This window comes from Acinonyx jubatus, chromosome F2, assembly GCF_027475565.1.
Source record: "Acinonyx jubatus isolate Ajub_Pintada_27869175 chromosome F2, VMU_Ajub_asm_v1.0, whole genome shotgun sequence".
NCBI classification, from domain to species: Eukaryota; Metazoa; Chordata; class Mammalia; order Carnivora; family Felidae; genus Acinonyx; species Acinonyx jubatus.
The window spans coordinates 2827600-2849323 of NC_069394.1; the positions used below are offsets into that span (position 1 = coordinate 2827600).

The window sequence follows — 21724 nt, forward strand, 5'->3', positions numbered from 1 at the left end:
GCAGCGCCCCCCTCATGGACGGTCTGCTCTAGGGGGGGCGCCCGCAGTCCCCGTGACGATCGTGGGCTGTGCCGCCCCCTGCGGCCCCTCCACGGCCCCGTTCATCTCTGCCCACTGCGTTGTGGTTTTCCTGTCCTTTCCTGCCATCTACACAGCACAGGCCTCTTGTCCCCGTGTGTCCTCCGTCTGTGCCTCTGTCTGTGCTGTTCTTCGTGACCCTGAAGTCCTACCTCGGTGTGAGCAAAGCTACCAATCTGGCCCAAAGTAAGTGAAAACACAAAACTCCCTGGGCTGTAAAGCTAAGTCTGCGGGGGTTGGGGGGGCGGGGGGGTTCCACGTGCCCCCTGCCAAGACCCTAGTCCTGAGAAGTGGCGGGGGGGGGGGGGGGTCGTCAGGAGCAAGGCGTGCCCGGAAGACCCGACTCGGACCTACGTCCAGCCCCGGCCCCTCCACGGCGGCCCCTCCACACTGGCCAGTCGCCGGGTCACGCGAACCACAGCATCCGACCCAACCAGTGCTCCCGGGACCGCGCCTGAGCCCCTGGGCGTTAACACCACCGTGCGAGGAGCAGGCGGCCCATCCCCGGACCTTGTGGTCATCGGCCAGCTTCTTCCCGGCCCACATCTCCTTCACCATCAAGTGCCACACGTCACACTCCGTCTTAAGATTAGCTTCAAAGACTTCTTTCTTGGATGCCGTCTTAATCTTCAAAGTGGGTATTCGCAGAAGCAGAAAGGCTACTGTGGTACTTCTGACTTCCTAAGGAGGCAGAAAAGAGAAGAGGCTGGTCAGTGAGATGTCCTCTCCCAGGAACGCTGGGGTCAGGGAGGGGAGCCAGTGGAGCGGACATTACAGAGTGGCGGCTGGAAGGTCCCTGCTGTCCTGTCCCTGTGCTCAGGGCTGAGGGCACCTGCCGGCTGAAGGTCGGCCTGGGGGCGGGGAGGGGGGCAGAGCTGGGACAGGGCAGGAGCGGAGCGGGGAGGCCCTGAGGTGACCGGAGGCTGGCGTCTGAGAGCTCGCGAGCCACAGGCGTGACCTGTCAGCACATTACACGTGCACACGAAGGGACTCGTCTGCAGGTTCACACGTGGTCCGTTCTGCCTCCTTACGAGCTTCTCATTCCCTGCCATTCCGGGAGGAAGTCTGTGGAGGCAGGTGGCGGCTGGAGGACAGACAGAGGCGGGGCCCACGGCCAGCACCCACCACGGCTGCCTCTCCTGGCGCGGGACGGTTCGGGAGCGGGATCAACACGTGTCACGAGCCTCTCGAAAATACACGTGAGACGTCAGAAGAGCGCCACTGAGCGTCCCCGTGGGGGAGGCGACCACCTTTACGACCAAGGGGCACTCCCAGCTAGCAAACAGCAGGGGCTGGCGGGCCGCGCTCTCACCTCTATGTCCCTGAAGGTGGAGATCTCCACGTAGCCCGGCCTTCCTTCGGTTAGGAGGAACAGGCGCTTCTGGGTCATGGCGATCTTGCCCACGCCGCGATTTGTCTTGACCGAGCTCGACAGCTTGTAGACACACTCGTTCTTATCCAGGTGTTCCATCACCGACGAAGGCAGACTGACCTCCTGGGCCTCCGCCTCGGCCTCCTTCCAGCAGTTGTAGAAATCTTTGAATGTTTCCGGGTCAATCTGTTTCTGGTGTCCTTTGTTTGGTAAAGAAAAGAGATCTCAGGGCCACTCCGCGAAGGCGAGTGCGGCCAGGACTTTGACTTCCCCTTAAGAAGCCGTGCACTACCCACACCGGGCAGCAGGTGGCGCGGGCACGCAGGTCTCCAAGCCCCAGCGCCCTTGCTAAGGCGGCCCATCGCCCTCTCCAGCCCCCCAGCCCAGGGATGGGGCCTGCCAGGTGGTCACAGCAACTCTCGGGACGCCCTTCTTCGGGTGGCAAAGCCCGGGTCACCACTAGAACTGGCGGCAGCTATCCCGGGGCCTGGGGGAGCCGGTCCTCAGACGAAACGAACACAAAGAGACCGGGTCCTTGGTGATGCGCCCACACCACAGGATCGAGCCTGGCCTGAAGCCAGCCCCATCTCAGTCACGTGAGCAGATACATTTGATGATTCGTAACCAAGATGAACTCAAGTGACGTAGTAACCTTTCCGAATGTCCACCGTTCACGGGCTCCGGAGGCAGAGAGAGACCCGAGTCTGGAGCCCAGCTCCGGGGGCTGGGGCTGTGACTCTAAGCTGTCAAAGGAGGGTGCTTGCTTCTCTGCAGGGTGGAAATGGGGCCCCCCACCCCCACTCCACCCCGGCTGCTAAGAGGCCGGGTCCGTTCTCATCCTGAGGTGTTCCTGGGGCTGTTCCTGCCCCGCTGCGTTCGGCCCCGGCGCCGCATCCTGGACCTGCACGTTCCCCTCTGCCCTCGCGCCCTGCAGAGGCACGAGCTGCCACAGGCCCTGCCTCCAGAGCTGCCCCCGGCCTCGTGGCCTGCTTCCCTGGGCGTCCAGCACACCCTACGGCGTGAGGAGCAGCTCCGTGTCTCTTGTTCAAACACTCCGGCGTTCCTCGCCTACGCCAGGCCCCAAGTTCCTCCGGGCTTGGGCCCCTCCTCCCCTTCCTGCCCCCACGTCCCAGTCATACCCGCCTATTTCCCCAAAGGGGCCCTGTCTGCACACACTGCTCCAGGGTGCTCGGAACAGAAAACTCCTACGTGTGCTTCAAGACCCGGCTGAAACGTCTCACGCGCTCCCGTCCCTGAGAAGGCAGTCATTTGGCCGGGCAGCTGCCGGGCCGCACGCCCATCCCTCCACGGCAGGGCCGCGCTTAATGGCACTTGCCGTGTCCCACCTCCCGTTTTATCCTTCCGGCCACCTCGGGAGGCAGGCACTGGTCTCAGGCCGTTCACAAATCAGGAAACTGAGGCATGGGAGGAGAGCCCTCGCTGGCAGAGGTCAGCGTGGGGCCGGGACCCGTGGCCAGGCTGATGCCACCGGCCTTGTGTGTTGGCCACCGTGCCTCCTGCCGATGCCCCACTCGGGAGCGCAGGGAACGTGTCCTCCCTGGCCGGCCCCGCCGGGGGCCTGATCTGAAGTGGACAAAAGACGTGGGCAAGCGTGAGAGCCCCCGCACAACCACGTCCCTCTCCGGCTCTGTAACAGCGTCAGGGTGACGGTCCCCGGGGAATCTGAGATCACGGTGGACGGGGCGGGGGAGGGGCGGTCCAGGCCCCGGCACACACTGAGAACTGCTGATGTCACCGGAACCGAGACCTGGAACGTCAGACCCTCACACCCCCGCGAGGTGCGGGCGCCGGAATATTCAGGAGACCAACGCCGCCGGGAGGCAGGGCTCTGCCCGGGCTGACTGTTCTTCCCTTTGCTCATCGCTATTTTCCGATCGGCCCACGAGGGTTGGTACCACTCACGTATGTGTTCAAAATCTTATAGCCACTGGATCCAGACAACAAGACAGCAGGGATCTGTACGTGCTCGTGTAATTTTCAAAAAAGACATCACTGAAGCAAACGAACCACAAGGTACCCACGTGTCCCCAGGCGGCCGGGGGCTGGAGGTCTCTGCCTGGGCCGTGGCTGCCGACCGTGCAAAACTGCCCACGGTCCTGCTTCCGCTGCAGGCTCAGTGCGGCCGCCTCTGGGACACATGGGTCTACACTGCCCGCTGCTTCTGAGCACCGTCATCAGACGCATTTGCTGTTCTCACTGCACATCAGAAAACATTGAGTGCAAGCAGCTGAGCAAGGAACCCATTACTTTACGAAAGACTCCTGAACCTCGGGAGCCTGGGGCCAAGGGCCCTCTTCCTTCCATCACTCAGGACACATCTTCCTGCTGTCCGGGCCCCAGCCGAGTCGCTGGGCCACGCGGCACAAAGTGCGCGTCACCAGAACCCGGAACGGCTTCCTCTCGCGGACAGACGTGGCGCCAGGGCTCCACGACAGACTCCGGAACCCCGACCGCCGGAGGGCAGAGAGCCGAGGCAGCTCCAACTCTCCTTGGACACCATGCCCTCCAGGGCCGTGGCACCACTGGACGCTCACACCCTGGCTGCCGCGCACATCTGTGAACTCCACGCACACCCACCGTGCACACCCCGGCCGCCACGAGCTCCTGTGGCTACTGCACGCACCCACGCAACAGATCACGCGTTCTCTGTCTCCAGTTCCGCACAGAAGTGCCAACTGCTCACTCCTGTGCCCTCACCCACATGCATCTCCCGGTGGAGGCGGCCGCCGGAGCCCAAGCTCCCGCACAGCCGAGCTGAAGGCGGCACACATCAGCCTCCCTGCCCCGGGCCCCTCAGGAGCAGCTGCTGCGGTGTGGAAGTTACTGGTCTTGCAGTATGAACACCACACTGGAAACGTCTACTAAAGTCGAACGATAAAATAGTGACAACAACCTAAACAAAGTCTCAGATGTATCGTTACACTGCACGAGTTCATTCCAAGACAGCAACATCCAGCTCGGACTTAATAAAGCTTTTCTTTTTTTTTTTTTTTTAACGTATTTATTTATTTATTTATTTATTTACGTTTATTTATTTTTGAGACAGAGAGAGACAGAGCATGAACGGGAGAGGGGCAGAGACAGAGAGGGAGACACAGAATCGGAAGCAGGCTCCAGGCTCTGAGCCATCAGCCCAGAGCCCGACACGGGGCTCGAACTCATGGACCGCGAGATCGTGACCTGAGCTGAAGTCTGACGCTTAACCGACTGAGCCACCCATGCACCCCTAACGTTTATTTATTTTTGACAGAGAGAGAGAGAGAGACAGAGCATGAACAGGGGAGGGGCAGAGAGTGAGGGAGACACAGAATCGGAAGCAGGCTCCAGGCTCTGAGCTGTCGGCACAGAGCCCGACGCGGGGCTTGAACTCACGGACTGCGAGATCATGACCTGAGCCGAAGTCGGACGCTTAACCGACTGAGCCACCCAGGCGCCCCAATAAGCTTTTCTAACGCATGGGTCGTTAAGCAAAAACACACTCTTAGTGCTGCCCCACAGTCCCTCACACATCCCAGAACCAGGACGGTTAAATGGGCTGTTTCGCCACGTGAATGGAACCAAGGTGACAACAGGGCCACCGACACCCCCATCGGCGTGGCCCACATCTGCTGACGCTCCCCCCCCCCCCCCAGCCGTCCTCCATATCCCTGCAGCATAAGTCTGGGAACACCAGACGCTCTCCACGCGTCCAGCCACCAAACCATGCTTCCCAGGCGGCTACGCGCAGGGACACGCTGCTGGCCAGAGGCGGTGACAGCTGGGGAGATGGACCCTCTTCCTCCCGCCCGGAGAACAGTGCTGCCCAGGCCATCGCTGTCACGTGCCGTGAAGCAACACGGCCACGTGCAGGTGCTGCACGGTGACATCGAGGAGCCGCCGGGCGCTCTGGACGCCTCGCTCCCCGAGAGAAAGAGCCCCCAGTGGCCGCGCGCCCCTGTGTTCAGGCCTGGCAGCTGACCGGGCTGGCCCTGGCGTCCTCGTGACGGCCCCGCAAAGGGAAGGGGCAGGGTGTCCCTGGAGAGGCGCTGAGTCACGGGGGCCCCCGAGCACTGCTGCTCAGGGCTCTCCGCGAGCACCTGTCTCCCCCGGTCACGGCTCACCGCCCCCCACCCCCCGGGCGGTCACCCCGCAGGTGTCTCCTGCGTGCCCAGCGAGATGGCTCCAACGTGCCTGCCCGCGGAGGCCCCCCCACGAGACCAGGAGGAGAAGCTGCCGGGCCTGCGTGGGGGCGGGGGCCCGAGGTGCTCCCACACCGTGAGGGAACAAGGAGCGCCTGGTACGGAAACAGAGATGGATAAAGAAGGCACCGGGATGGCTCCCTAGCGAACGTTCCTCCAGCCAGCAGAACATCTGAGTCTGACCCCGGTGCTGCCCGGGAGGTGGGCGGTGGGGGTCTCGGGGGGTGCGGCCCGGGCTTCTCCACACACCCTGGGGAGACCCGTCCACAGCCACATCAGGAACCAGGCACGGTGACGCTCACCATGTCCGTATTTGGAAAAGTAAAACGACAGGATGCCACCCGACGGCCAGACAGACAAGGGCCCCGCGCTCTATTCCTGCGACACGGCCGCCGGGCGCTCAAGTAACACGTGCACGCCAACGCAGGAAAGTTCTGGAAAGTTCTGGAAACACGCTGCAGACTGACACAGCAGGACACAAGTCACCCGTCCTTGAAAACCACACAAAGCCCAGGTCCCGCTTTCAAACACGCGTGTTCCCAGTAAACACGCAAGAACGTGGTCAGACAGGAAGGCTCCAGCTGGGGACAGGTCCCTCTAAGGAGGGAAAGACAGAACGGACAGCTGCGGTCAGCGTGGACAAGGCAGCGCTCCCGGAAGGGGGGACGACGCCACACCGTCTGCATCACCGGGCATGCGTGCAGGGTTCCCACTGATGGCAGAATCGCACACGGTGAGCGGTTCCCCGGGACGGGGGGACCCTGCGGGGGTGGCCGGCTCTCCAGTCACACTGCCCTACCCCCAAAGATCAGGGACAGGCCAGCCCCTCCTGGTCCTGTAGGTGCCCAGATGGGGAAGAGGCCTCACCCCACGGGGTCACAGCACTGTGAGCGGACCGTCCTGGCGTGTTTAAATCCAGGCCGCGGCCATCCTCTTACCTACAGTCAACGCCTCGAACAATCGGTTTATGATGTTGGTGTCCTTCACGATGCCCGACTCCTGGACCCTCTTCACGAAGTCGTCCAGCTGCATGTGCTTCTTCGGCAGCTCGAAGTTTTTCACGCGGTCGTCCGGCTTGGGGGCCTCCCCGGGCTTGTCCACGACCTCGCTGATGAGGCGTCGCAGCTGGGGCACCCGCTCGGCCTGGGCGCGCTCGGGGCCCGACATGGACTCCACCGTCCTCCGGACGAGATCGGCCGGGAAGATCCTTATGTCTGTCTTGTACAGGCTCTGGAAATCCAAGAGGGCGTCCAGCAGCTGCCCCTGCATCAGGTGGACGGCCCCCCGGAGATAGAAGTACCTGGCTAGCAGCACGGAGTTGTCGGGGGCCAGCAGGCTCATGGCCTTGCTCAGCAGGCCCACGCAGTCGGAGTAGTAGGCCTGAACGCACTGGCTCACCAGCGGGAAGTGGATCTCCGGGACCTTGAAGGAACACGTCGCCTTGGGGGTCACACTCGGAACTAGAGCGAAGAGAGAAGGAGCAGGTCATCAGCAGAGCCCGAAACAGTCGTGTCCCTGCCATCCTGTCCAGGTCGTTCCTGGGCCTCGGGTACAACGTAAAGCAAGAACCCTCGTGCCTCTTCCAGAAAGCTCCACGTACCCCTGAGCCGAACGAGGGGCTCCCACTCTGCATCCACGGCACCCTGGGAACACGGAACACTTTCATCCGCTGAGACTTCAGCGCTAAGTCAAAGCTTTGGTAGACAGTCTTTATCGGAGGGCCCGACTGACAACCTGAGCCAAGACGCACAGCCAGGCAGCACTAGGCCCCGTGCGACTGTTTCCTTTGCCTCGGTGGCAACTCTGTGCGGTGGCCACCGTCCTCGCCCCCGTCTTACAGACGTGTAAGCTGAGGCCCCCCTTGTTCCGGGTACACAGCTGCTAAACGCCAGAGCCAGGCCTAATCCAGCTGTGTCTCACACCAGTTGCTTCACCAGATGTCACCTAAGGGCCTCACAGGTGGCACCGGGGCCGAGGCAAGGCCAGTCCCGCAGGGAGCCCGCTCACCCCGGGGAGGTGGGGTCTCGGCCACGAAGCCTGCAGGACGGGGAGGAGCCAGGAAGGGTAGGGGGGCTCCAGGTGAAGGTTCAGAGGCCGGAACACCTTCCCGCAGCAGAGGGAGCACGGCCAGGGGTGAGAAGCGTCACCGGGTTTTCCGCAGGAGGAACCACGGGCCCAGAGGGGTGACGTACCCTGCCCGCGCTCTCACAGCCAGGAAGCCGCCGCGAGGGGACTCAGACCAGCAGGCGCCTCCGGAATGCTTCGCTGTCACTGAGGACTTTCCACTTAAACACACGCCCCCGCCCCCCGACGCCAGCTGGGCGTGCGGCACACGCATCGGGAGGGGCCGGCAGGGCCCCCGTGGCTCACGGCGCCTGGCCTCACCCAGCCTCTCCCGGAACCGCGTGGAGAGCAGCCCTGAGCGTGAAGAGCCGAGGCGTACGTGGCACCTCCTGACGCGGAGGAAGACACGGGCTCGCACACGTGGCCTGTGGCAGCTTACACCCCGCCAAAAGCCCAGCTGACGCCGGCGGCCGTGCACGGCCTGCCTCGGAGACGGAGCCGCGGCCTCTCTCGGCACCGACGGGCTCTTGCTGTCCCTCCGCCCGGAACACGTCACCGGGACGGCCCGGCCTCGCCAGCCACTCCCGTCTCTGCTGGAACGTGGCTTCCGCACCCGGGCCCCCTTCCCGTCCCCGACGCTGCTCCCTTCGTGCCGTGACAGCACGCGCCCCGATGTTACGCGTTCATCTGTTTTCCCAGGAGCCCCGTGCCACGGGGGTGGGGGCGCCGGGTCCCTCGCGTCCCCCGGATCTGGAGGGGGCGTGGCGCTCACCGGGGCCCAACAGTCATGACCGTCAGGCGTGCATATGTGTAAGCGTGTATTCTGTACGCACACGCGTGTACGCGCACAGACACGCGGGCGAGCACGTACGTGGAAGTCCCCCAACCGTGTGGAACTGCCATGATAGCAGTGCAACTGGGGAGCGGAAAATTCGGGCAAGAAACCATCTTCCAGAATGAGTGCGCTTTGCAAAACAAATACTTCAAACAAGTAAACTGCTAAAAAAAAAAAAAAAAAAAAAAAAAAAACACCCACCCACAAAACCCATCCCCTGCCACGGGGACGGGGGACTCATCACCACACGGGCCGGGTCACACCGTCGGCCCCGGGGACGGGGGACACGTGACCGCGCGCAGGCCGGGTCACCACCTGTGCTGCTGCTCCTGGAGCCCTCGGAGTCCATCTTCCGGAGCGACGAGTTCCGGGCGGGCAGCTCAGGCACCGCGATGTCCCGCAGGTTGGGCATGCTGACCACCATGCGCCGGTGAGTGACGTGCAGGGACGACGAGTTCCGGGAGGCCATCTTCTCGATGGTCGGTCTTCGGGGACTCGGCAGCATCCCGCTTAACCTGCGGTTGGAAAAAGCAACCACGCCTTACGGACACGAGCGCGTCCGAAGAGTGGGTCTCCATGCCCGCACATCTACGGCACGAGTGCGGCCCCGGCCCGGTATTCCCGCACGCACGTGGGAAGCGGTGGCAGCGTCTGAGTCTCCCCAGTGCAGTGAGAGGCGGGGGGACGGACGGGACGCCCAGAGAGACACAACACACGCGGTGTCTGCGGGGGGCCAGGAACAGCGTGGGGCGGCGGCGACGCGGACCCCGAGGTGCACACGCGCATCAGCTGCGCTCGGCGTACCCCCCCCCCGCCAAACAGAAGCGCGTGGGGACGTGCCCTACGTAAGTTTCTAAAGTGTGAGATTTTCCGGCCGAATTTATCGTTCATCCACCCAAGTAACTGCACGCTGCTGGAGCATCCGGGTCCCCAGAGTCGTGCGCCCACACAAGAGACCGCACCTGTCCTCGTCCGACTGTGTGTCGAGGTCCATCTGGGCGAAGGCGTCCATTCTTCTGCTGAGCCGGGCTTTAAGGAAAGAGTGAAACATGTAGGTATCCAGAACCTGAAACAGACCACAGGGGCCAGTCACCACCGCGATCGCGGCCCCCGCTGTGCCGCCGACGTGCTGGGGCAGCCTGCCCACCTCCCCACCCCCCCACCCTGGCTCCCTGGACACAAGCTCCTGAGCGGGTAGCTTTCTTCACTTGTGCCCACCTGCAAGGCTCACCCTCCAGATCCCCACGGGGCTGCCTGAAAGGATCGCCGCTCTTTATGTTTGAAAAGTCACCAAAAGTTCAAAAACCCAACCATCTTCCTCTCACAACAGCAAGAGCCAGCGTCCTCTGGCCGTCGATTCCCGGTCTCTGGGGACCGGGGCCCCCTCCCCACAGCAAGTGCACCGTCTGGCGCCGGCCCATGGCTCCCACCACCCGGCTGCTGGTCTCTCAGCGGACAAGGTGACCCTCCAGCAGCCAGTCCCTGTCCCCACCCTGCCCCCTGCTGTGGGTGACCGGCCCGCAGGTGACGAGGCTCAGGCCCATCGGCCACTGCCAGCCCGGCCGAGCAATAGGAGGGGCACAGGCCCGTGGGGAAGGTGCCGGAAACCCCACGTGCAAAAAGCCCACATTGAGAGTGACAGCAGGGGGCGGGCGTGTGGAGGGATGGGAGGTGGCAGTGTGGCTCACGGGGACTCCTGCCACCCTCTGGGAGCCGACAGAGCGAGGAGGCGATGGCAGAGCGCTGGGCCCGGGCGCCCTGTCACAGCTGTGACCCGGCTTGGCTCTGGCCCCAAACGCATCCCTGGCTTCTCCCTGTGCTCCTCTGTGGCGCCTTTCACGAAGGATTCTCATGCGGGCACCATCTTTTTTCTTTTAATTTTTTTTTTAAAGTTTATTTATTTAGAGAGACAGAGCGAGAAACTGAGAATACCAAGTAGGCTCCGTGCTGTCACCGCGGAGCCCGACGCGGGGCTCGACCTCACGGTCCTGAACCAGGACCTGAACCGACATCAAGAGTCAGAAGCTCCACCGACTGAACTGCCCAGGCGCCCCTCGCGTGGGCAGCGTCCTGTGGGCCCCTCAGGCCAGGCTCTGTGCCCCGGGGAGGGTGTGCAGAGGCTGCTGACAGCTGGGGTCCCCGCGGACGGGGGAGCACCGAGTGCGTCCGGCAATCGTCAGAGCAGACACGGAGGGCGCGGGCAGGGCCCAGAGAGAGGCAGAGGCCGCCAGCCGGCCGACGTGAACGGCTACCGTGTGGACCTCGGTCACAAGAAGAGCCGAGGCTCGGGAACCAGGCTCGGGCGTCCCCTCCCGCCACAGGCTGGACGGCGAGCCGCTGAGAGAGGCAGCCTCGCTTCCTGCCTGGGGCTCTGGGCTGAGGCAGCCGGGAATCTGTACGGAGCCCGGAGTGGGGGGCAGCTCTGCAGAGAGTTCTGGAAGCCTGCGCAGGGGCCCGCCCTGGAGGGCAAAGCACATGGAATTAGGCAAAGGAGGGCCACGGGAGACCTGTGAGCCTGGAGCAGCCTGAGCGTGGGCCCCTCCGTGGCCGGGGCACCAGCACCTGGCGGGGGAGGGACACCAGCCCCGGGAGAAGGCCGCCCCCACCCACCTGGAAAGTGGGAGAACACCAAGGTCAGCGCCAGTTGTGCCACCGGCCACAACGAACCCCAAATACGACGCTGCGTGATAGGCAAGAACGGAGGCGCCCCCAAAAGCTTAACAGGTGGGCAGAAAACCCCGGTGCTGCCTCGCACCCCCCACCCCCCTCCCCAGCTGCAGCGGCCCCTCGGATCGGAGCCGTCGGGCGACGGAGAGGTCTCGATCCGGACCGAGGAAGCGGTGTCCGGGCACACGTGTCTGTCGGGATTTATCACCCTCTCTCTACACTTACACGGGGTGCGTTTCACGACAGGTAAACTGGACTCCAAAAAGCGGATTAAGAAAGAGATGGCCACAGGGAAGCCACGGTAAAGCAAGCTTCCTGTAAAAACTATCAATAAAACACTCACAGACGCTTTTGAGAAAACGTGTTTTGAAACTGCTCTGAGTAGAGAGAGGCCCCCAAGCCGTGTGCTCCTTACCTGCTTGTAGAACTGCTGCTCCCCCGGAGCTCTGGTTTTGAGAAACTCCTCGCTGTTGAACACCCTGTGCTCGTGATTTAAGTGATCCTTCACCTCCCTGAGAAAGAGAAGGTGGTCTGAGCGTGGAAGCGCTTTTAAATGTGCGAAACAGTCGGCACTGCTGGGGCGCCTGGGTGGCCCGGTCGCTTAAGCGTCCGACTTCAGCTCAGGTCACCATCCCGAGGTGTGTGCGTTCGAGCCCCACATCCGGCTCTGTGCCGACAGCTCGGAGGCTGGAGGCGCACTCGGATTCGGTGTCTCCCTCTCGCTCCCTGCCCCTCCCCCGCTCACGCTCTGTGTCTCTCTCAAAAATAAACATTAAGAAATTTTTTTAGGTTATCCCTATTACACAACACACAAAATGACCAGAGATACACCCTGTGCAAGCTCCGTCCTGTAGAAAGAGGGTTCTGGCCCCCAGAAGGGCTGGGCTTGGGTGTGTCCGCTACTCCAGCTGTCCATCGCTTCCAGCACGGCTTCTCTCTGCACGGAGGGACCCTCACTGTTCTCGCCCCCTTGGGGCCCCCTGTTCCCTATGCAGACGGCACGGCCACCGGTACCTGCCGCGGACCCTGAGGGGGAGGCCCAAGGAGGGCGGGCAGACTCTCTGAGCACGAACACCCACGACCTCCCCCAGCTAAAGTAACCGCCTACCCATGGGACCAATGCTCTCACAGGCCGTATCCCGTATGTAGGACACTCAATGCTCTCCTTCCGCGGTGAGGGAAAAGTCACGTAAGAGAAATAAAGTCTGATCATCCGTATCCAAATTGTCTGCTTTTTTATGAATCCATCAAGATTGTAAGGTCAAAAAAAAAAAAAAAAAAAAAAAAAACCTTGCTCATGACATATTTCGTTTTAAAAGAACAAAAGGAGGGGCTCCTGGGGGGCTCAGTCGGTTAAGCATCTCACTTGGACTCAGGTCATGATCTCACAGTTTGTGGGTTCGAGCCCCACATCGGGCTCTGTGCCGACAGAGTGGAACCTGCTTGGGATTCTCTCTCCCTCTGTCTCTGCCCCTCCCTGACTTGTACTTTCTCTCTCAAAAAACTTAAAGAGTTTTTTTTAAATCTAGAAAAAATATAAAAGAACAAAAGGAAAATAATGTATTTGTGTGCACACAAATTACACTGCTTTGAGCAGAGATAACACAACCTGTCTACAATACGCTGTCCCATTTTTTCCCAACAAGTTCTGTGTCTTATGGAAATATATGCATTTGAAGAACACAACCATTAAATAACAATCACAGAGCACAGTCAAGGCAGCAGGCTCTGGCCTAAACCCCTCCCGGGTGGAGGGTCCATCTGGACGCCTCTGCTCCTGCAGGGCTGGGGACAAAGCTAGCGACAGATCCTGAGTGCCTGTGCCCGGGGGGTGGGCTTCGTTCCTGCAGTGACCCAAGTGTCCCCACCCCGGGCTGGCCCCGAGCCCTCAGCCAGCACAATCCCGCACGGGCGGTCATGGTCCCCGGGAAAAAACAGGCCTGCTGACCCTGCCGGGGTGTGATCACACGGTAGGGCCACCGGGGCGGGGCCCGATCCCGATTCTGCCGCCTCCCACACGGAGGGAGAGCTGGTGGCACCCCCCCACAGACACGGGAGGGGTCCCACTACCTGAAGATGCTGACGAGCAGCTGTAGGGCCACCTGCTGCAGCTGGTAGTTGAGTCCCTGCTGCCAGGCCCGCCTGCGGGCGCGCCCCTCGTTCAGGTCTGTGCTGGCGCCCAGGTGAGCGAGGTCCAGGTCGTGGTGCAGCTGAAGGCTCTGGACCCTGGGAAGGAGCAGAGGGACGCTGAGCACAGCTCACACTCCTTATGGGCAGGGGTGGGGGGGGGGACACTCAAGGAAGGGGGTTTACCCTCCCCCCCCCCCAGGTGCACCAACACTCTTCGGATGCTCAGAAGAGCCGGCAGTAACTTCGGGGAGGGATCACTAAAAATACACCCCCGGAGAGCTCACTCACCTCTGCACACAAGCAGCTCGTTGTTCAGACCCCACGGAGGCCCTGACTGTGCACACTGTTACCCAAGCCGGAGCCTCCCCTCCCCTGGCCCCGCCTGCCAGGGGCACCAGCTCCCCAGCCCCACACCTTCCCCGCGCCCGGCCTGGGGGGATCGGTGCACCAGGGTCCTGGGTGTCACCGCTCTCGGCCCGTGGGCCGTCAGCACATTCACAACCCCGGCCTCCCCAGCACCGTCAAGGCCGCAGCGCTGGAAACCAGCGGGCAAATCTGCGGTTTGCACACAAAATGAACACGCCCAACGCACGTCCCCCCCCCCCCCCCCCACTTCCTTCCTGAGTGCCTCCTGCGTGCCGGGCTGCGTGCTGACCACAGACAAAGCTCCAGGGTGGGGCTGGCATTCGAGTGGGAAGAAACAGAAAAACAGAAGAATGCACCCCAGATGTGAGGTCACGGGAGGTCAGGGAGGTGAGGAGAGGGATCAGAGAACGAAGGCTAGAAAACAGCCCGTTTGGTGTTTGGAGAAGAGCGCTCGAGGACCCCGGACCTGAAAGCTGAAAGGTGAAAAGCCAGACAGGCACGAGCGGCCCTGAACGGGTGGGGAGCACCCAACCCCTGGAGGCCCCACAGGAGCCCGTGGGGCTGAGGCAGGGGCGGGGCGGGCTGAGACCAGGTCTGAGCGGTCAGCAGGGCCGGGGCGGCTCGGGGAGCGCCCTGGGTCCTCCCCGAGAGCGATGAGAAGCCGCCGCTGGAGACGGACGTCCCGGCCCCGCAAACCCCGGCTGACCGGTCAGGTAACCACCACCTGGAAGGTGTCGGCACCTTCACACACGTGCCAGAGACCACACGCGACTCGGCCCCCGTTACGAGGCAGTCTCCCCTGGCTGAGGCCACAGGAGACACCGCACCCCACCACTGCGGGGTCTGGCCAAGCAGAAGGCCATCCGCTGCGTGTATTCTAGAATTCCGACACCACCACACGCCCGAGGGCGAGAACCCCATCCCACTGGGGGGTGCTCCACCCCAGCGTACACTGGAGACACGGCACCAGGCCCTGGCGCCCGTCCCTGCTAAAATGTCTGACTCGGGATGATCAGGCAAAAGCGAACGATTAGAAACGTTCATCAGTACACAAATCCGGCCCGGTGTGGGGCATCCCAGGGGTGCCGAATACCTATCTGCTGGGGGAGGGAGGGAGGGAAGGAAAGAGGAGGGAAGGAGGGAAGGGAGGAGGGAAGGAGGGAAGGAAGGAGGAGGGGAGGAGGGAAGGAAAGAGGAAAGGAGGGGAGGAACCTCAAAGGTCACAGGCACATGACTGGGGCACAGAGAGAGGGTGGGGAGGCTTCCTGGTGGGTGGGACCATCACCTGACCGTGGGGCCATTGGTATTGAGAAAAGATCTGAATAAGGACGAATGACTTCTGTTTTAAAACATTCACAAACAGGGGCATCTGGGTGGCTCAGTCAGTTAGGGTCCAACTCTTGATTCTGGCTCAGGTCATGATCTCATGGTTCATGAGTTTGACCCCCACCTCGCGCTCTGCTCCGAAAGCGCAGAACCTGCTTGGGAGTCTCTCCCTCCGCCCCTCCCCCACTCGTGCTCACTTGCACAGGTGCACTCTCTCTCTCAAAATAAACTAACTTTAAAGTAAGGAAATAAATACATAGATAAGATATTCACAAACAACTTCCAAACTGTGATGACAAAAAAACATCGATCTGTAACATAAGACGGAGAAGAAACTCAGAACTGGCAAACACAGCTCTGGAACAAAGACGTTTCCAAGCACACGGCGGAAATTCCCACCTTTACCTCTGAATAAACGTCTGTGCCGCCAGGAGAGGGATGTCGGGAACATCGATGTCCTCGTCATTAGAGTAGGTGACGCTCCCGTTGTCGATATTTATCAGAATTAAACCATCAGCTTCCTGCGAGTGTGTAAAAATTGATGTAAGAACCTGAACTCGTAGATACCTTCAGAAACACAAAAGCACATTTGTGTTCACTAAGATAGTGAATTACTTAATTAAATTACCATATTTAATACGTACACAGAGTCTTACGTCGTCTCCACCAAAAAATGTAAGCTAGACCGTGAGTTATGTTAACAAGCTAAATCTGATTAAACACGCGCAGTCGGAGTCAAGATTCCACATGTGTCGTTATCAGGCTTTCACCTGCCCTGGTGCAAACACTCTGCGGCTACTTCAGGAACCTGGAGAGAACATTCCAGAACTCCACCCCTCGTAGGAATGGAGTGTGGGCGGGGTTCCGGGCTCCGTGACCACACACACTTGGAGTTTCTGAAATATGTGTCTGAGTTCCTTGTAAAGGCCTCATCTGTGACAAGATGCACAATCCTGAGTCATGCCCCAGGGTCCCGAATCCCCGAAAGGCGGTGCCGGAGTCTCTGAAGGCCCCGCTCCTCGGGTCGCATCTGGGCCCAGCCTCCTGATGCCCAGGTCGGTGACACGTGAGGCCCGAAGGAAGCTGTCCAGACACGGACACAATGCCCTTTGTGAGCATTAGTGCAGGTCACAGCACAGATGCGTGACAAGACCGTCACGGGACCGCTTCCAAGACCCCAGCCCCACAGAGGGAAACGTCCAGACACAACACACGCTCTTCAGGCAAGAGCTGCTGCTTGTCCCAAAACCTTCCAGAGCAAGTAAATGCCTAAATGGGCTTCCTTCACGAATGCTGTGTTAGGTCAACGTGCCAACAAAGTTTCCCTCCGAAGGGTCTGAAACAAGATGGCTTTTCCCCTAATGACTAAAAAAAGCAACACATTTCAAACTTCAGAGCGTGGATTTTTTTTCCTGTCATTTGCAAGGCAGACTGGGTGACGTTTCCCCCCGTTCCTTCCACGAAGGTCCGAACGGTCTTCTCCCAAAGTGTGTTTGTGGCTTGGTGAGTCACTGGCTTTGGCAAGAACGTGGCGAGAACCCGGCTCCTCCCTGGGCTGAACACAGCGCCTACCACCTTCCTGGGATTCACTCCAGAACGTTCCAAGTAAAGCAGGGCAGCGGGGCCCCACCTGACGAGGGCTGGAGACGGGAAGGGACCCGTGGCGTCGCCCTGACCTTTCTCCGTGTCTGCGCACACTTAGGAAGCCCCAAAACAGTCACGGGAAAGCGACCCTGAGCAGACTGCCAGCAAGCACACGAAGGTGCGCACGTTATCAGTCACCGGGGAAACGCACGTCCCAGCCAGACACCGCTTCACGCTCGCCAGGGTGGCTACAAGCACAGGCACGGGGACGGGGGCTGGTGAGGAGGGCGGAAAGTCGGAGCCCCTACGTTGCCGCTGCACACACAGCCTGGGCTCTTCTCGAACGGCCAGTTCGCATGTGACCCCGCCTTCCCAGCCTACGCGGCACGTACCCGAGCCGAGTGACGCGCGTACAGCTGTGCACGGACGTTCACGACAGCCAAGAGGAGAAAGAACACGTGCGTCAACCGACGGAGGGGTGAGCGGACTGTCGTGATGTTCACACAGGGGCCCTGTCCTGTGGCAAGAATAACGTCCGGCTGCCGGCGACAGCGTGGATGAACCTGAAACGGCTGTGCTGGGCGAGAGGAGCCACGAAAGGCCTCACGTGGACATAAAACCAGGTGGAAGGGGACAGACGGCAGGTGGTGGCGGCCAGGGGCAGGCGGAGGACAGCACGGGGGGACGCTGAGGCACCCAAGGCTTCTCCACGGGAGATGAAAAGGTCCAAAATTAGCTGGCACGAAGCCACTGAATTGTATGCGGTCACCGGGTAAACCTCGTGGTGAATGAATTTTACCTGAATAAAGGCGTTTTACAAAACCGAACCCGCCCTTCCTGCTGACGATACCACGACGTTCATTCCAAACCCGTGAGGTCAGCTCACTTAACGTACGTTGTTAAGCACCTGCTGTATGCCGAGTCCTGTTCTATTGGCTCCTTTGACCCTGGCCGCAATAACACGGCCGGCACGCTCGGTGTCGTTTATGACCAGGACACGAAATGGCGCGACGCTCGGTCACAGCTCAGGCAGAGCGAGTGAACGGCCACCGGATCCAGCAAGGCCCGCCCGCCCGCCGCCACCGTGAACCACATGCTGCGTGTGCAGGCGTCCACAGCAAGGGGGTCCGCGGCACGACCAACGGCAGACGCGGGGCAGTCGCGCTGCCGGCTGTGGCGAGCGGAGCCCAGGCGCGTGCCGGGCGGGCGCGGGAGGGTCCCGGCTCACAGCCCCGCCCGGGAGGACGTGACCGCCTCAGAGGCGAGGAAACTGAGGCGCGGCAAAGGCGAGCACGTCACCGGACGCCGCAACACCAGAAGGCGGCCACGGCCAGGCGGGTGTCCGCGCTCTTCTCGGCGGGAAGCCATCGAGCCCCGGGGATTTAAGCGGCCTCACGAGGGACACGAGGTCCCAGCACCCAGGATACCACGGCCCCGAACGCACCCCGAGGCCCGCGAGCGACAGCACGCCGTGCGTGTGGCGCCCAGAGCACACCCCGGGGACGGGGGTGACGGCCACCCCCCGCCCCCGGGGCCGGTGTGTCCGGCCCGCCCCGGGGGCGCTCCCAGAGCCGCCTGTGTGTCCCCGCAGGGGCGACCGGCTGACGGGGGAGGCCTGACCTTGCTGACTTCTTGGAAGTGGTCCAGGTGGCAGCCCATGAGGAAGGACGTGGGCGCCATGACGAAGTCCAGCATCTGGCCCGACAGGATGGGCACGAAGGTGTGCTGCCACTGCAGGGGGTGCAGGTAGGCGAGGAAGCACTCGGCCACCAGGGCCAGCAGAGCCCAGCTGGACGAGAAGAACACGATGCGCTGCTCCGTCAGCAGGCACGTCAGGATCTGCGGGGACCGACCACACCGTGAGCACGGCCCCGCCGGGCGCCACGCGCTGACCGCGACCAGGCGGAGTCGCTTTCCCGGCCCCCGCCCCTTCCCCCACCGGGGCCCCTCTAACTCCGCCCCGTCGGCTTGAAGCCAAACTACGAGCCTTCCCAGGGCTCTGCGGGACGAGGCCCAAGCAGCGGGGGGCGCCCTGGGTCCAGAGGGTCGCGTACCTGCAGCACCTGCTCGGGCCTGAAGCACAGCAAGGGCAGGTGAAGGTCCAGGTCGACGACCGGGCTCTCGGGGTCCGCCCGGGAGGGAAACACGATCTGCAGCGGCTTCATGTTGAACACCTGTGGCGACCACGTTCCCCGATTAGTCCAGCGGCCGCTCCCGCGGAGGCCGAACCCACGGAAACCCTCCGCTGCGGCTCCGGGCGTGCGCATTAGGCTGCGTTTGGGGGGGGGCTCACGCTGTCACCTCACGTGTCGCAGAACGCCAGAGCCGTCCAGAGACACAGAAGCGCTGCTAAAGGCTCACGGGTGAATCGAGTACTTGGCGTCTCTTTCAGCCAAGGTTCCCCAAGTGCTCCCGTTAACGAGCAACCCGCCCGTTGGCAGCGACGGGCCGACACCCAGATGGCCCCCCACGCAAGTTCTAAGTCAGGCATGTCCGGGTTAATCTTAGCTAGTACACGTTTTTCTTATCATTCGGGTCACTGCAGATTACAAATTCTCCCAGGATCTTCTATTTAGTTGTCAAAGCTCCTTGAAGACCTGTAATTCAAGAAACTGTTGAGAAAGACTCTGTTTTTCCAAATGATACTATCTTAAAATAACACCTCAGTTCAGATTCCCTACACGCAGATGCCCCTTCTATGTTCACAGGCGTGGTAGACGGAAGGGGAAAGTGGGGGCGCCGTAGGGGCCCCTCCGCCAAGGGGCCTTCCTGCCCGATGACAAGTTCGTTCCTGACTGTGGGTGTCAGCCTCGAGGGGGGTTGTCTGGGAGACGCTGGGGCCACCCGCGCCCCCGCAGCCCCCCGAACGCGCAGAACAGAGAGGCCAGAGTGCAAGCAGTGGTGGGAGAGACCACGGAGAGAAGCAGCATGGAATCTGAGGGAAGAGAAGCTCCGACCAGGCAAAGCGTGGAAGGATGAGAAATGGAGCAACACGGAAGACCAGGTGCAGAGAAGGTTCCAGAACAAATGTCCACAACCCACACCAAGTGAACACTCGTGTGAGAAACCCGCAGGTGGCGCGTCTGCTAGGGCCTCCTGACAGCGCCGTCTTGTCACCCTGCCTGCCTTCCTGTCACTGACTGGTCCATGGAAGCAAAACGCATGACTTGTGTGGTCAGGAACACCCTCTTTATTTGGAACAAGTGAAAGCAGAGTTCAGTGCTCCAAGTCGTGGGGGCGCCTGGGTGGCTCAGCTGGTTGAGCATCCGACCCTTGGGTTTCAGCTGAGCTCCTGACCTCATGGTTTGTGGGTTCGAGCCCCACATCAGGCCCCACGCGGACAGTGCAGAGCCTGCTTGGGACTCCCTCCCTCTCTCTCTCTCTCTCTCTCTGTACCTCCCGCCTTGCTCTCTCTCTCTCTCTCTCTCTCTCTCTGTACCTCCCGCCTTGCTCTCTCTCTCTCTCTCAAAATAAATAAATAAACCTATTTTTAAAAATGCTCTAAGTCACAATGAACTATTAATAACTGTAAAGTGTATGGGAAAAACACCCTCAAATATTTCAAACAATAATTGTGTCAGCCAGCTTCCCAGCGACAGAGAACAACTAGATACGAACGCTGGGGATTCTACCAGAGACGTCGCTCAGCCCCCGGGATGTGTCCGCTGCTGTGCCAGTGACCTCACGGCACGTAAGACCCGCACCCGGGCAGCTGGGTGCTGTCACCCCACCCACCTCGCAGGTGAAGGAACAGAGGAAGGAAAGACATCTCAGGAAAAGGCTTGCCAAATTTCAGCGTGACTGGAGCCCCAGAGAAACACCAGGTTCCACACACGAAGCGACACAGGGAGTGAGTCTGTCAAGTTCAGTGGGAGGAAAAGCCACATCTCACTGCACGTCCAGTAACGCCCGTGATCCGCGAGCCCGTACAATCAGACCCGCTGGTGGGCGCAGAAGCGGCGGGGGGCCCAGGGACGCGGGGCTCCCGGGGGCCGGGCTGCGCTCAGGCCGGTGGTCCAGGCGCCATCGGAGGGGGGCACAGACCAGACGTGCCCCAGCCCCAGAGTAATGGGAAACTGCACCGGGCGCCCACACACTCGGCTCAAAACACAAGATCTACAGCTGAGCACGAGCTGCAGAGCCTCTAAATGGACCTCCGCTGGCAGTGGGTTCTGGAAAATACTGCCGAATCGGCTCCTGGCCTCCATGGACTGCTCGCATTTCCCCAGAACTAGGGAACAGTTACGGTGCCTCAACACTCCCTAAGACGGATCAGGGCCACTGGGTCCATGGGAGCCCCAGAGCTAGTAGGACTCTTAGGGGAGGGTCATGGCAGCAAGCCTGCCCCAAAGTCGGCTCGTCCCGACGAGTTTGTGAAAATCAAGACCAGATCCGAACCCCTGAACCCCTGATGCTTCGCTCAACAGCTGTGGGAGAGGCAGATGCTGGGCGTGGTGTCAGCCCTGTGCACACGCAGCCCTCAGCAGGGCCTCCGTCCTCGTGCAGCTTGGAGTCCAATGGCGGAGATGGACACTGGACAAAACACACACGTGCACCAGCCCTAACCGCAGCCTGTGCTGAGCTCTGCAGGAAGGGGGCTGGGTGCTGAGAGCGAGACAGGGGTGGGAGGTCACCGAGGGGCTGTTCCAAAGAAACTGAGGGCTGAGCAGGAGCTGGAAAACAGACAGCTGCACTTCCAGAAATAGCACGTGCAAGAGTCCTGGGGCAGCACCCGCGAGGGACGGAGGGAACCCCAGTGTGGCTGGAGAACAGTGAGCAAGGGGGTGAGGACACATGACAGAGATGGACAGGGACACAGGGGCCAAGATGGAAGGCTGGCTGAAGGCATATAGCAAGAAATCATCGTTGGGTTTTCAGCACAAAAGGAGAGTCCAGTTTACAGATTTTAACAATCTTTGCAGCCACTATGCAGAGGATGAACTTAACGAAGGGTCAGGAAGGGACGTGGCCAGACCGGTGGTTCCTCAAGTCATGCTGGTGGGAGAAGCTGGTGGGCCAGAGTGGGGTGGTGGCAGCGGGCGTGGGTGCCTGGGAGCAAATGCCGGGTGCAGGCTGCTCAGGGGTGGACGATGGAGGGCACGC

The 21724-nt window shown here is 61.3% G+C and overlaps 1 protein-coding gene across 7 annotated transcripts in view; it reads right to left on the minus strand.

Annotated features, from left to right (window-relative positions):
• The window catches only part of DENND3 (DENN domain containing 3), a 49655-nt gene that overhangs the window by 16151 nt on the left and 11780 nt on the right, over nt 1-21724 (minus strand). For 6 of the 7 annotated variants that reach the window (XR_003421527.2, XR_003421526.2, XR_008292873.1 and 3 more), the window contains exons 6-15: nt 18676-18795; nt 18242-18460; nt 15443-15558; nt 13286-13441; nt 11631-11727; nt 9511-9614; nt 8864-9063; nt 6588-7109; nt 1391-1650; nt 589-759 (exon numbers count right to left, since the gene is read on the minus strand). Coding sequence is in view for 4 of the 7 variants with exons in the window: in XM_027063798.2 (XP_026919599.1) it covers nt 589-759; nt 1391-1650; nt 6588-7109; nt 8864-9063; nt 9511-9614; nt 11631-11727; nt 13286-13441; nt 15443-15558; nt 18242-18460; nt 18676-18795 (1965 nt within the window). In the remaining 3 variants the exon portion in view is untranslated. The remainder of the gene's footprint in view (nt 1-588; nt 760-1390; nt 1651-6587; nt 7110-8863; nt 9064-9510; nt 9615-11630; nt 11728-13285; nt 13442-15442; nt 15559-18241; nt 18461-18675; nt 18796-21724) is intronic. The other variant, XM_027063799.2, reaches the window with a different exon arrangement.